The sequence below is a fragment of the Aspergillus undulatus genome (genome assembly GCF_047715775.1).
Source record: "Aspergillus undulatus strain CBS 261.88 unplaced genomic scaffold BDV17scaffold_3, whole genome shotgun sequence".
Taxonomy (NCBI): Eukaryota; Fungi; Ascomycota; class Eurotiomycetes; order Eurotiales; family Aspergillaceae; genus Aspergillus; species Aspergillus undulatus.
In genome coordinates this window covers 296818-310288 of record NW_027396607.1, presented here as the reverse complement: position 1 = coordinate 310288, position 13471 = coordinate 296818, and the positions used below count along the sequence as shown (strand labels likewise).

Sequence of the window (13471 nt, the reverse complement as noted above, 5' to 3'; positions counted from 1 at the left end):
AGCTTGCCCCATGATCCTGCGTTCATCCCATGCACACCAATTCCTGCCCAATACCCACCAAACAGGTGTCGATGTGAGTCACGGGTCGGTAGTATTTGCCTGCCAGTCTGCTCCTCGGTAGTAATATTGCCACTCGACACCATCTCAACAACATGCAATATTGCCAATCCTACAAGTGCGACAATAACAGAGCTATATGTCGCACAAGGGCCTACTTTTCTGCGGTCTCCCGCATCGCTGAACGGGACAAGCCTTAGATTGCTCGTGCTGAGTTGGTCAACTTATCTAACGTTCAGCTTTGTCAGATTCTAAGCTCGATCTGCTTATCTTGATCTTTGTCAAAGCTCAGTTGTGTTTTTCTGCGCTGCGGAGTAGGGTTCTGCCTCACAAGATCGTCGCTGAGGCTTGCCGAGTGCTGATGCCTCCGAGCTAAGCTTAATACGAACGCAGTGCAACCTGCCCGATGTCGCATAATGCTGTTCACTCATGGATTCTGATCCATCCTACTCTGTTAATGCATCTTTCTCCGGAGCACATACTCCGGACCAGACAATTGTTCAATTTTAGTCATATCGATGCGGCACTCGTACGAGACCTGGTCCTTGTGGACTCGATAGCGATCAAGCTTCTTGCCAAACTCAGCAGAGCCGGGAGAACCTAATACACTGACTCGGCTATTCACCGGGGAAGTAAATGTGAAGTAGACACTCAAGACCTTAAGTCAAAATAAAAGCTACATATATACTCATACAATTTGTGGGGTGAGTAATGTAGATCCGTATGGGGTTAGCGCTCGAGTTAATATGGATGAGTCAGCAGTTACCCCGGCCACGGCTGCACCCAAACAAAAGAGCGTCAGTGTCCCAGCCTCTCCATTTCGCCAACCACCGCATTTTCGGGCTGGAACCCGATCCTCTCTGACTGCATTTTCTCTTTTGACAACATCTTGTCTTGACTTGACATTCTTGACTTGTTGTTCATCACTTACTGACCTATATTCGGACAATCCTATGTCTCGGACTGCACTGTCGCTTCGGCTCGATTGAAGTATACAGAGTACGGATCCACCTGAATCGAGATAACGAACAACATTGTGCAACACCCACCTACGTACGGCCCTTGAATCTCTACATACCGAACCCTGGGTCTGCTGTAATTGAGGCAGAGACTCGTCTTGGGCTGCGTGCTCTTGACAGCTCTACAAATCAACCATGCCTCCAGTCCAGCGTGCGGGGTGGCTCCCCAGCATTCTTGGTCGATCCATTCTCAACGGCATCCACCAAAACTCCCCGCGAGATATGACAGACGACCTCACGCCCACGTCGAAAACAGCTGACGGAACTCACAAACTTGTCGCGCGAGCCGACAAGACATACCACCCCGGCGAAGGCGCCATGGATCCAAGCAGCATCAACATGCGTGGCCTCTACGCTCTGTTTGCCATTCTCGGTGCGGCACTTGTCCTTGCATCGATATGGTTCTTCTTCTGGGCGAAGAACGGCGGGTTCGTTTGGAAGAAGAACGATTGGGATGAATACAAATCAACTGTCCTCCGGCGCAAGGGCCCGGACGGACGAACGCTCAGTTACGCCACTCGGAGCACACGGTTAGGCGGAGGTAGTATCGCCGGCGGCAAGAGCTTTTTCGGCAGCGACCGCTACACCGTCGCCGACACCGAGCCAACATACAGCGACGAGACAGCGACCCAAATAACAGAGAAAGACCCCGAGCGCAAGCGCAAGCGCAACCTCCGCGACAAGTTCCGCCGCAAACACCGGCACGAGAAATATGAGGGCGAAGCCGATGCCGACGTCCGCGCCTACCGCAAGGAGAAACCCGCCCAGATCGGCGGCATTAACCGCGAGGCAGACGGGACCTTCTTCGGCTCCGACTACGACACCTCCGCTCCCCCAACTCACTACAACCAGAGCGAGATGAGCGAAGTCCGCGACTACGCCTACGAACCTACACGCCACAGCCGCAACAACAGCCGCTCGCGCCGCGACTTCTCCTTCATCCCCGGCACCGAGTCCAGCATGAGCCAGAGCACAAATGAGCGCACGACCCGTGAGCCCTCCGCGCGCCGGCACAACCGCCGTCGCGAACGTCGTCGCGCACCCCCAACGTCTTCCTCCCACTCCCGCCAGAGTAGCCCTCGCAAGCGCGAGTCAAGAGGCCACTACACCGAGCCGCTGGACTTCTCGTCTAACTCGCAGCAGAGCCGCTCTGAGTACCAGTATTCGAATGTTGGGACCGAGGAGGAGGATCTGGGGACTATTAGCTACCATCATCCGATTCCGGGGCTGAGCAAGGGGTATCGGAGGGATGGGGCACGGTCGAGGAGACGGGATAGTTTGAGTGATAGTGATGGGGAGGAAACGAGGTATTCATGATTGAGTACGATATGAGATCGGGACTTATTTTTTATTGCAACGACACGCACGAGAATGATTTATCTGGAGTTATGTTACTTTTTTTTATTGATATTGAATTCGAAGCGATGGAATGAATGGATATGGATGGGAACGGGACTGTATTATCTGCCTGATTACGCTACGTCTACCACTGGCTCTAGCTCTTCTATTTACTGTACCTAGTTGAATATACACATGTGAATACAATAAAGACACATCCAATTGAGGATCACTACCATTCTGAATGTAGACGCCCGCAGCCCGCTCATGGCTAAGTGGATGTTGAACTAACCCAGAAATAACAATCTCAGGAGGGTGGGTACTAATACAAGTTGTAAATCCGGGAAGGTCAATTGACAAAGGAAAGACAAATGCATATATAGAGTAGAAAGAACGAAGGTAAAAAAGCTCCGAAAGATAGGCAATGAATTAGACAGAACCTCTATAACCGCGGTCCTGCGCAGATGCTATGCGATGGTTATATAGGGCTTATATAAAAAAGAAAAAGAAAGAGAGAAAAGCAATGGTAAAAAGGGAACATGGTCAGATGGCCACAAATGACCCATGGCCAGGAGCTAGACTACTCCGAACGGTAGGTATGGGAAACCAAGAAGTAGGAAGGGGTTGAAAGTCAAGGCTTCGAAAACGCTGTAGGCCGAGTCTCCGCACAGGCGCTCTTGGTGACGAAGGTAGCGAGGTGCTTTTCAGTCGCTCGCGCCCTCCATGTCCACCAGCGAGTGCGACCACAGTAGGCTCATCGTCTAGAGACGGGTTATCTGGTGTTGGCGCCTGCGCCGCGTCATCATCGAACCACGCATCTAGTATGAAGAAGCTGATGTCGACATCTTGCCACCCTTGAGCGCGGAGGGGCTCCCAGAGAGAAGAGCGATGGAGACGCCAGATGCTGAATGGCGAGATTCGAAGGTTATGTAGCAGCCACTTATTGATGAGTTCCTTGGAGGGCATGGAAGGACTCTGTTGGAGGTGAAACGACTGGAGGCGCCTTAACGGGGCCATTGGGGTATCCCAATCTTGCCCTGAATGGTCCTCATCACCTTCGTTTGCGGACTCTGTGTCGTTGAGGAATACGGCCTGCTTTAGTGGTGGCAGGTTCAGAGGGTCCATGTACGGTTGAAGGATGGGTTCCCCGATGTACTGGAAAGTGTTGAGAGCTGAGAGGTCTTCGTAGTCAAACCCACTATAGCCCTTATCCAGACAAAGCATGTGGAGAGAACTCACATCCATCTGGACATTATTCAGGTCTTGACTGGTCTTGGCCCATTGTTCGTCAAATGTTGAAAGGAACTCCTCCGACTCTTCATCCAGTGTCATGTTAAAGTGACGTCTTTGGGCCTGACGTTCAACTGTAAAGAACCATTCTGATTCTAGCTCCGCAAGACGTTCTTGAAGTATGCGCTCATCTCCTATACGGGACAGGTATGTGATTACACAACGCGGAAGTTTGCGGATCGGGTTCTCGTCATCCATTGATGGGGTTGATGGTCCTGTATGAGCTTGACTAACTGGCGCTGGTCTTTTATCCAGCGGGTTTTCAAATTTTTCCATGGAAACGCTGACCAAATACTCATGCTCTTCCATTTCATCTTCCTCCTGGCGATAATTGTTCTCCATTCTCAGATAGTCTTCTGTTGCTTTCTGGAGGTCGTCATACTCCCCCCTAAGGCGCTCTGCCTCCGGTTGATCTAGGTTTGCAAAGAGAATGCTAAGGTGCCTCATGAAATTGACTCTCAGCTTCAACTCAGCCTCGCGCTTAAACTTCAAAGCCATACGTGACTGTCGAAGCCGAATCCGCTTTGCTGAGAGAGTGTCGAACTGTTCGAAGAGTTTCCAAAGCTCGGCCTCACGAGAATCTGACAACCTCTCACGGTCGTGCTCCATGGGCGGAGTGTGCCGCTCCGAATATCTATCCTGCTCCCCTTCGGTCTCTTGAGTTATATGGTGCTTTTGTGTCGGGGAGATAGGTTCGGAGCCGGAGGAGCGTTGTTGGGAACCATCGTTGTGTTGGTCAAAGTCCTCCTGCGCATCAGCCGCGCTGACATGATAGAATGGCGAATCACGGCGAGGCGTGAGCCCCGGTGAAGGTAGTTGAAGCGGTGGATGCTGCGGCGCGACAGCGGAGCCGGAATGCGGTTGATTCTGCGAGTTCTCCGACTTGAGGATTGATTCGGACTTGCTGCTTCTGCGGCTCTGTAAGGCATCCACAGACATGTTAGCATTTGGCGCTAGGGCAAAGCATATAATGGCGGCAGGGGCAAATCCAAGTGAGCAGCAGCCTTACCCATCCCAATCCCCAGCGGCTTTTTGTTGCCCGGCCACCCCAGTGCAGGAATGTGCTCCCAAACTCTTTAAATTTATCCATGGTACCGACGCCCTGGTGGCCCATGGGGCCATCGCCGTGGTGTAATAAAGTCTCAAAAATACGGGCCGAGCTCACGTGAGCTCGAGATCACTAAGAAAGGAGGTTCTTAGGGGGTGGCTCAGAGCAAGCGACGGGCAACTTGGAGGTATTAACGTGCCCGGGTGGTGAGAGTGAAACCCCAACGTCGTGGAAATCAGCAGGTCGCAGGAGCTCCTTGGGTGACATTTCGGGAAACCGGCCTAATTCTCTGAAATTCTGGCGACCCAATACTGCAAGAAATAAATAATAGCGAATAGTGCTTTCTGCTCGCTGCACAAAGAGGAGCCACGACCTGCGTAACCGCGAGAATTGAAATCCGACACATCGTTTGGCTGCCTTGCTTTAAGGCCGGAGTGAAAAGCAAGGTATGATAGGCGGAAGAAACAACCATTCAAGTTTCAAAGCAAGGCCGTACAAGGCCCTTTACGAGCTAGGATGTGAGTCTAGGGGGAAATTGTTTGCCATTGTATATGGCAGCGCGCGGGAAAAGCCGACGGGGGCCGAGCAGACCAGAGTATCAGATTCAGAAGTGTTATCACGGGGATGACGCCAGGCTGCAGCAAACCAAGGAACAGGACTGAGATGGCTCCCATATCTATCCGAGATTCCGATTTCAGACGGGTTGACAAGTGGAAAGGAGGGAAGGAGTCGCGTCGTGGGGGGAAACCGTCTGGTTGGATCGTCCCGGGCCTAGTGCAGGCAAGAGCGCGACGAGCCACTCATCCTTGCTCCCACCGTCCGATAGAATCAACTCCCTCCCCTCCACCACCTTCCGCTGGCGCCAGTCGTCGACCAGCTGCTGATTGTCATGCTCGGGCTAAGAGGTCGAGTTCGCGTCATGTGTTGGACAACTCAGGACATGCAGTCACTTCGTTCGAAAGCGGGGAAGGCCTCTCCAGAAAGAGCCTCAATCCTGTGCTTGTTTGGGAAGTCAACAGCGCTACTCATCTGCAAGCTGGGGGCTGTTTATAAATCATGTGTTTGTCGACCAGTTTGCGATATCGTTTCCTCGCAAACATATGTCTCTTTCATCCTGGGTAACCGGTCGGATACGCGGAACTACATCTCAGCTCATTTGTTCCCTCGCGCTGCAAGGTAAAACTTCGGCAATGCTTTAGGGCATCATGGATGAGGACTACGACTCCGACTCTTTCCATGGGGAACACCCGTACTACTCACGAAGTAAGCGCGGCCTTCGTGCTATCGAGTAAAGTTGCTTACCTCAAGTCAGGCGCCCGTCAGAGCGGTTCCCGTCAACCGTCTTACCAAGGCTATGATGAGCAGGCGTATCCGGATGGGTACTACAGGTTTTTGAAAGCTAGGCAGCTTGTCTATACCTTTACTGATATGTTGGCTAGCTCCACGCCACGAAGCGCACAGTATCCCGCACAGTATCCCGCACACCAGGACTCCCCATCGACCTGGGATTCATCCAGCCAGTGAGTGGTCTGCGCCGAGTACCTCTTAGATATCACCTGTGCTAATTTTCAGCGATTTGCAAAGGGCGCCAGACTACAATTACACCCATACATCGGGCTTGCCTAGCCACGCCTACTCCCAATCCCAGTCATGGCCCAATCAAGAGGATGATGGACCTTATTACCCCCGGACTGGCCGGTCCAATTCGAACACGTACCATATGGATGCAGCTTATCCGACGCAATTGACCGCGCCTCAAGCCAGCTACGGTAGAGGAAGTGTTCATCCTCCACCTGGGGTAGGCTAAGTCTCCTGCAAGAATTGGTCCAAGACTGCTAATAAATAGAAGAATCCCGTTTATTTGTCATCCCAAAACATTCTGGATCCACGTGAGTCTATATCTTATTCCGATCATGGACAAGGAAGCATAGCTAATTGACTCAGGATACGTCACGCAGGCGACTTCCTTCTATAGCGTCGGGAAGGTAAATGCCAATTGTCAAACCTACCAACCATTGAGCTATTGCTCCTAGCACCTTAGATCTTCAGTTGTCCCACAAGAACTAACCATACCCAGGTATTCTCAGTTCTGTGGCATGAAAACGACGGCCGCGGAACCGGTACAGTTGCCAGTAGGGGCCCACAATTCATAGGCCGCTTCGGGGAGCCGATCTATAGCACTATTCGCCGCATGGTTGTTGTTAGAAAACTATCACAATGCTCATGGTGCATGTAGGTACCCAGAATCTAGTCCCGCTTCAATTCACCGATTGCTAATCGTGTTTCTAGTGCCATAAACACTTACGGAGGTCAGGGTGTCGCCAAGCCAGGCATAGACGAAGCTCAACATGCGATTGTCTACATGAGAGGTGCGTCTCCAATCGCGAGTGAAGACGAGCGACCCATGGTCAAGGAGCCCCTGGAAATATCTCCAGACAGACAGGGAGAACGACTTGATCCCATGTCAAGATTGAACTTTGGCAAGATCTATACCGTGGAGCACAATGTCAAAGTGCTTCCAATTGGTAAGGTCGCAACTAGATCCATGGCCAGATTTCGCCAGTACGCCGCAGAAGAATTCGTGTTGGAATGATTGGCATCAGAACTCTACTCGTACGTGAGGCTCTAAACCAATCATCAGATACGCCAGAAAAGCGAATACGGCAGCTCTCTTCATCAAATTAGTCAACCTCGTTTGCTCAAATACGTCCTGGTCTCTATAATGCATTACTCATGTGATCCGATACGCTGTTTTTTGTCTCTTTTGAATTTATTTCCCATAATGTTTCTCACTTCAAGTTATTATGATGAATCAGAATGCCAGAATCTCCCAAACATCAAAGAATGCAATCTAGTGTTTAGTTCGCTTGACCTCGATTCACGATATACTTCCCAGACCCTTGTAATGCTAAGCCTCATCTAGTAACTCTGGCTTGAGGTGCCGCAGGTGGGGGCCGCTAAATTATACTGCCACCGGAAATCCCACCGCCCTACAGATTTTCTGGACTCAATCTTCCCTCCGCTGGAAAGTTTAGATTCGGAAGCCATTTACTCAGAGCACTCCTCAAAACAATCAGAAAAATGAAACGAAAGCTAGACGCGAACGATGTCCCCTCTCCGGAGCCTACCGAAGTGAACAAAGTGAAGGACGTCTACGACGCTGAAGACTTTGAAAACCTCAGTCTCGATCCCCGACTGCGCCAAGCCCTGGTCAAAGAGAAGTTCAGCAAGCCCACGCCGGTTCAAGCCAAAGCTATCCCCCTTGCCCTCGAGGGAAAGGATATTTTAGGTATGGGAAGTGGTATCAATCTACTCATCCAGATTACTGACAAAAGCAGCTCGCGCAAAGACCGGCTCCGGCAAGACGGCCGCCTATGTCCTTCCTATTCTGCAAACAATCCTCCAGAAGAAGGCGGTTCGTGACCCTTCCACTGGCTATATCTGAGTACTATATGAGGGAGCTCATGCTAATTCCTTGCTTTCTAGACGGACTGTTCGCTCAAAGCGACCACAGGCCTCATCCTCGTTCCTACCCGAGAGCTCGCAGAGCAAGTCCAGAAAGTCATCACTACATTCGTTGCATTCTGCGGAAAGGATGTGCGCTCGGTGAATCTTACACAACGAGTTTCGGACGCGGTACAAAAATCAATGCTTGCCGATTATCCCGACATTGTTATATCCACGCCCGCTCGTGTCATCGCCAACCTTGGAACCTCGGCTTTGTCCCTCGAGAGCCTTACACACTTTGTCATTGACGAGGCCGATCTGGTGCTCTCGTACGGGTACGAAGATGATATCCAAGCTTTGTCGAAGGCAGTGCCGCGGGGTGTGCAAACGTTCCTCATGAGTGCTACTCTCACCGCGGAAGTAGATACTCTGAAGGGTCTATTTTGTCGCAACCCTGTTATCTTGAAGTTGGAGGATAAGGATGATCACAGTGCCGGAGTTAGTCAGTTTGTCGTCAAGTGAGTAACTCATCATGATCCACCGTTGACATGAACTAACGACAACCCTAGATGCGCGGAAGACGAGAAATTCCTTCTCACTTACGTCATCTTCAAGCTGCAGCTGATCAAAGGCAAAGTCATCATCTTCGTCGGCGACATTGACCGAAGTTACCGTCTGAAGCTCTTCCTCGAGCAATTCGGCATCAAGAGCTGCGTCCTCAACTCTGAACTCCCCGTCAACTCACGAATCCACGTCGTCGAAGAATTCAACAAGGGCGTCTACGACATCATCATCGCCGCGGACGAGCAAGAAGTCCTCGGCTCGTCAAAGTCCTCACGGAAATCCAAAGATGCCGCCGAAACCACGGAGCCCGCCTCAAGCGACGAAGACGAAGCAGAAGCAGAAGACCCAAAATCAACCAGCAAACGCCGCAAACTCACCACCAAAGAAAAGGACTACGGCATCTCCCGCGGCATCGACTTCCAGAACGTCGCGTGCGTACTAAACTTCGACCTCCCCACCTCCTCAAAATCCTACACCCACCGCATCGGCCGGACGGGACGAGGCGGCAAAACAGGAATGGCCCTCTCCCTCGTCATCCCCTCCGACCAGTACGGAAAACACAAACCCACGTCTTTCCCGACAACAAAACACGACGAGGCCGTGCTCAAACGCATCATCAAGAAACAGTCCAAGGCCGGCCACGAGGTTAAACCCTACCACTTCGATATGTCCCAAGTCGACGCCTTCCGGTACCGCATGTCCGACGCTTTGAGAAGTATAACCCGCCTCGCGATCCAAGAGGCCCGAGCGCGCGAAATCCGTCAGGAACTCGTGAAGTCTGAGAAATTGAAGCGCCACTTTGAAGAGAACCCCGATGAACTGCGGCAGTTGCGTCACGATGGCGAGATCCGTGCTGCGCGCATCCAGCCTCACTTGAAGCATATTCCTGAATATCTTATGCCTGCCAAGGGCAAAAAGGGCATTTCGAACGAGGATGTGGGGTACGTGGGGATTCGGAAGAGCGGTGATGGGAATCGGATTCGTAAGGCGAGGGAACGGAATCGGGGACGGGGAAAGGTTGGTGGGAGGAAGGTGGATCCGCTGAAGACTTTTAATCGGGGGAGGAAATAGATACTACCTATGTAGTATAGCTTGCGTCCGGGGTGTGTGGTTGGGTTTGTGGAAAGCGGGATTTGCATTTTATATATCCTCCCTTCATGCACAGGAATCAAGTCCGTGGTTGGCGTTCAGTTTGGGAACTTGTAAGCTCGAGTGAATATACATGTTTGTGTATTAGACTATAAACGTAGTCTTCAAGACTCATCTGTGTTGCTACAATACATATATAAAACCGCCTCTAAGCTCTAAGAATCTATACACGAACCCAAACCCACCTACAAGAACGAATCTCGGAGTTCTTGACCCAACAATCTCTCCCTAACATCAACCTCCAACTCCTCCAGCCCGAACGAGAACTGGACCCATTTCCCCTTCGCCTCCCTTCGAGCCTGCAGGACTCGCCGCTGAACCTCCTTAGCCGCGTGCAACCTCTCCCGGAACCGCTCTAGCTCCTTCGCCAGTCTGTACTTCTGGCGTTCCTCTTCCACGTCCCATGGTCCAGGAGTAGGAGCGTGGGCAGACGACGCTAATGATCGAGTAGTAGCATTGTCTGAACTGGGCGGCGACTTCGCCGTGTCGCAATCACTATCGATGTTTGGGAGCCATCCTGGGCCAAGACGTATCCACTCAATATCCCGCCACGACCCGGTCCATTCGGGTCCCGTTGAGTATTTCTCGCCATGCGGGCCCACGCCTTCCCAATTAAGTGCTGGGATCCAGTCGGCACAGCCTTCAAGATCTAGCCATTTGAGACAATATGTGGCTTTGGACAGCCTTCGCAGTATACCGGCGGATTCGGCCCAGTTATTTTCCATGGCGGAGTAGGCGTCTGTGCCACCGTAGGAGAAGGTGAGGGAGCGGTGCGTTGGGTGTCTGATGCTAGCGTTTACAGCATTCGGTGTTATAGTTGGGACTGGCCAGTACGCCAAGGAGAGGTGAGTGATCGTTGATAGGCGGGAGAGGAAGCTGATGAGGGTGTTCCAGTTGATGGACTCGGGGTGTGGATCGGCTAGGGAGAGGTATTGGAGGTTCGCAAAACGTAGGGTTTGGATAGACTTTGGGACCATACTGCTAGAGCCGGAGAGAGGACGGTCCTCGTACTCGTCTTCCCACGATAAGGGCACGCAGTTCGACTCGTCAGCTTTGGCAGGACTGGCCTTTTTTGGAAGAAACAGTTCCGCTGAAAGCTGCTTCAGGGATGTCCATCGCCCAAGGGCGCCGCTGAGATCAAGGTGTGTGACATCTGCATCGCCGTCGGTGCGGTCATGCCCTTCGTTCTCTATAGCGGCTGTATTGTCAAACAAAGGTTTGAGACCGCGCATTAGGCCCGCTAGAGCCTGGTCCCTAGCATAATACCCCACGTAACTAAGCAACAGTATCTTGATATGCGTCGGCAGTAGATCAAGAAAATGTCCGTCGTATGCGACATGCCACGCCCAATGCATAGCCATCGACTTCAGCAGCATATGCAGCATACTACTTCGCGCAGGAAACTCCCTGCCCGGCAGGCGCTCCAAGCGATGGATGACCTTCGCCGTCTCAGTAGCATCCAGCTCTGCATCCTCATTCTCTGCAGCTGAAATTTCTCCCGAAATCCAGCTCTCGGGCGGCGGCGGACCGGGCGTACGCCTTAGTCGCCGTGCGCCAATGCCAGTGCGTCGCGCATCTGGCCGGGGACGGGGCGGCGGAGTCTCGGGGAGCTCGAGGAGGTTTCGCAACGATGGGTGAACTGATCGAGATGCTATATGGTGAGGCGCAGCGCGTGGATTATCGGATAGCGAGGGCGATAGCTGTGTCCGGCGCAGATGGTTGATCAGGTCATTGACCGAGGGTTGTTCCCCGCTCGGTGAGGCAGCTGAACGGAAACGATCATCGTGACCGCTGCGAGAGCTGGAGGGAGATAAGGTATGATGAGCGGTGCTGACGGGCTTTGAGAATGCGTTCTTGTGGTGTTTTTTGGGCATAGGTGCATAAGATGGAGAGAAAGCAAAAAGAATGAAGACGCGAGAAGTTAAGAAGGATGATGGTGAGGGGTAAAGGCTGCGGCTGAGGCGGAGTCAGAAGAGTCATACTGAGACTCCCTCATGGAGTCATCGATCCTGGTGCAATTCGCCCCTGCTGTCTGCACAAAAGTTTCGGCCTTTGTTTTGCAAACTGACCGGTAAGCTGATTTTATACATGTCTATCTTGTTCTTAATTTACAGTATATACCAGCGTTCATACGTCACGGACCCATGACTCGTCTTCCATCTTCCCCTCACGCTTTCCACCCTCTTCAGCCCACGTTTCTACGAGGCTTGCCTTGGGGTCTTCGTCGGAATGACCTCTGGACCGCCGAACTTCAAGGACAAGATCCCTAACTTTCTTTGTGACCTCCTTCCGCAACTCGACTGCTTCAGGTCCATACAAAAGCTCGTCGTTCAGAGTGCCAAGACGAAGATCGCGCACCTCTGGAGAAGCCTTTTCAACTTTCGCCCTCAGCTTCTGCCATCGACTTCGGTATTCTCCGAAAACTTCTTCAGTATCCACCTTCTGTCCAAATGTTACACTGACTTCCTTCCCAGGTCGCGGGAGAAAGCGCGGAAACTCGCGACTCTCGTGCATGACCTGATCGAATCCTTCTAACCAGATAGGAACGATGTCCGGACATTCGCTCGTCTCCAGTATCAGCCTAGCAACACCCCACTTGAAGTACCGCATAATCTTGTTCGGAGCCTGGTGGATTTTGCCTTCGGGGAAAATGTGGACCCAGGAGTGAGAGTTGCAAGCGTATGCGGAGGGCGCGAGGTGAGAATCATTGCCGTCCGTTGTGTAGGCCGTAGGGAGGTCCGAGAATGGGTCGACGCAGACGTTCTGCAAGCTCCAGGTCTGACGCTCGGGTACGGCTAGATGTGGTTCCGCGGGGAACGGTCCCTTTGAGAGGAGACGAATGGCCTGGGTTACAGCCGGTTGCGCAATGCCCCCGTATTTTGAATGAGCGGATCTATGAGTAGGCAGTAGCTGGCCCATTGTGAAAAACAGCGACAACGGTCTGCAACCTTGGAGTCAGTCACGGAGATCAACGTGCCAACGACTGGTTCGCTTACCGAGTCTGGTAGCAGATATCATAGCTCGCAAGTCCCCATCTCCTGTTTGACGACGCAAGCCCAAAGTTGTACTTCAAGGGGAGAAATCCCCACATCAGCGGATCATCCATACTGTCGCAAGTCGGTCAGCGTTGCGGGAGGATTGTGGAAATCGAATGGCCTCAGTCGGTGAGGCGCACTGTACGTACGTACACGCTAATGTGGTTGGAAACTGCCCGCAATTGTACCGCGTTAGTCAAGCTCCAGGCGCAGCGATTGAAGCAAATAAACCATACCTGTAAGCAACCCCTTCGTCCGCTGCGACGGATCCTTTCTCGACTCAAGAAGCTCCAGGAACGGCTCTAGACCATGAGCCTCTGGCCGACTGCAGACATAGAGAAAAGACCGACATAGCGCAGCAACACCCAATATCGTGGTGGAAGATAGTGACCTCCAGAAGAGAGAAGGACTTTCTCCCGTTGCTCCGGAACTTGAATCTGTAGGCCGCGACATGGTGTCCGTTCTACCAGGTATCCATATGAAGGAATATTAAGAGGCAAGGGACGCGATAAGTAGGTAAATGT

General features: G+C 52.1%; 5 protein-coding genes across 5 annotated transcripts; 3 read left to right on the top strand and 2 right to left on the bottom strand.

Moving 5' to 3' along the window:
* The first annotated feature begins 650 nt into the window (after positions 1-650).
* Positions 651-2634, top strand: BDV17DRAFT_106325 (uncharacterized protein). The gene is made up of 2 exons (XM_073753772.1): positions 651-761; positions 817-2634. Exon 2 carries the CDS (start codon positions 1212-1214, stop codon positions 2391-2393), a length of 1182 nt encoding a protein of 393 aa, XP_073620128.1. The 5' UTR covers positions 651-761; positions 817-1211; the 3' UTR covers positions 2394-2634.
* Position 2635: 1 nt separating this feature from the next.
* Positions 2636-4815, bottom strand: BDV17DRAFT_106131 (uncharacterized protein). Its single transcript, XM_073753771.1, has one exon. The coding sequence runs from the start codon at positions 4641-4643 to the stop codon at positions 2958-2960; it is 1686 nt and encodes a 561-aa protein (XP_073620127.1). The 5' UTR covers positions 4644-4815; the 3' UTR covers positions 2636-2957.
* A 1521-nt stretch (positions 4816-6336) lies between these two features.
* Positions 6337-7714, top strand: BDV17DRAFT_251537 (uncharacterized protein). The gene is made up of 5 exons (XM_073756436.1): positions 6337-6550; positions 6602-6641; positions 6697-6737; positions 6830-6984; positions 7042-7714. The coding sequence occupies exons 1-5, from the start codon at positions 6473-6475 to the stop codon at positions 7343-7345; spliced, it is 618 nt and encodes a 205-aa protein (XP_073620126.1). The 5' UTR covers positions 6337-6472; the 3' UTR covers positions 7346-7714.
* A 77-nt stretch (positions 7715-7791) lies between these two features.
* Positions 7792-9879, top strand: dbp9 (ATP-dependent DNA/RNA helicase). The gene is made up of 4 exons (XM_073756435.1): positions 7792-8041; positions 8091-8167; positions 8239-8717; positions 8769-9879. The coding sequence occupies exons 1-4, from the start codon at positions 7834-7836 to the stop codon at positions 9832-9834; spliced, it is 1830 nt and encodes a 609-aa protein (XP_073620125.1). The 5' UTR covers positions 7792-7833; the 3' UTR covers positions 9835-9879.
* A 218-nt stretch (positions 9880-10097) lies between these two features.
* Positions 10098-13400, bottom strand: BDV17DRAFT_279071 (uncharacterized protein; the record flags this gene model as incomplete). The annotated part of the gene is made up of 5 exons (XM_073759651.1): positions 10098-11765; positions 12046-12805; positions 12909-13019; positions 13101-13119; positions 13184-13400. The coding sequence occupies 5 exons, from the start codon at positions 13398-13400 to the stop codon at positions 10098-10100; spliced, it is 2775 nt and encodes a 924-aa protein (XP_073620124.1).
* Between the last annotated feature and the right edge of the window lie 71 nt (positions 13401-13471).

What these genes read in the sequence shown, in the direction of transcription:
- BDV17DRAFT_106325 (XM_073753772.1), top strand. Translation starts at nt 1,212, where the DNA reads ATGCCTCCAGTCCAGCGTGCGGGGTGGCTCCCCAGCATTCTTGGTCGA.
- BDV17DRAFT_106131 (XM_073753771.1), bottom strand. Translation starts at nt 4,643, where the DNA reads ATGTCTGTGGATGCCTTACAGAGCCGCAGAAGCAGCAAGTCCGAATCA.
- BDV17DRAFT_251537 (XM_073756436.1), top strand. Translation starts at nt 6,473, where the DNA reads ATGGATGCAGCTTATCCGACGCAATTGACCGCGCCTCAAGCCAGCTAC. An exon ending in CCAAAACATTCTGGATCCAC is followed by an intron (nt 6,642 to 6,696) that starts GTGAGTCTATAT and finishes TAATTGACTCAG; the next exon opens with GATACGTCACGCAGGCGACT. An exon ending in TCACAATGCTCATGGTGCAT is followed by an intron (nt 6,985 to 7,041) that starts GTAGGTACCCAG and finishes TCGTGTTTCTAG; the next exon opens with TGCCATAAACACTTACGGAG.
- dbp9 (XM_073756435.1), top strand. Translation starts at nt 7,834, where the DNA reads ATGAAACGAAAGCTAGACGCGAACGATGTCCCCTCTCCGGAGCCTACC. An exon ending in CAATCCTCCAGAAGAAGGCG is followed by an intron (nt 8,168 to 8,238) that starts GTTCGTGACCCT and finishes CTTGCTTTCTAG; the next exon opens with ACGGACTGTTCGCTCAAAGC. An exon ending in GTTAGTCAGTTTGTCGTCAA is followed by an intron (nt 8,718 to 8,768) that starts GTGAGTAACTCA and finishes CGACAACCCTAG; the next exon opens with ATGCGCGGAAGACGAGAAAT.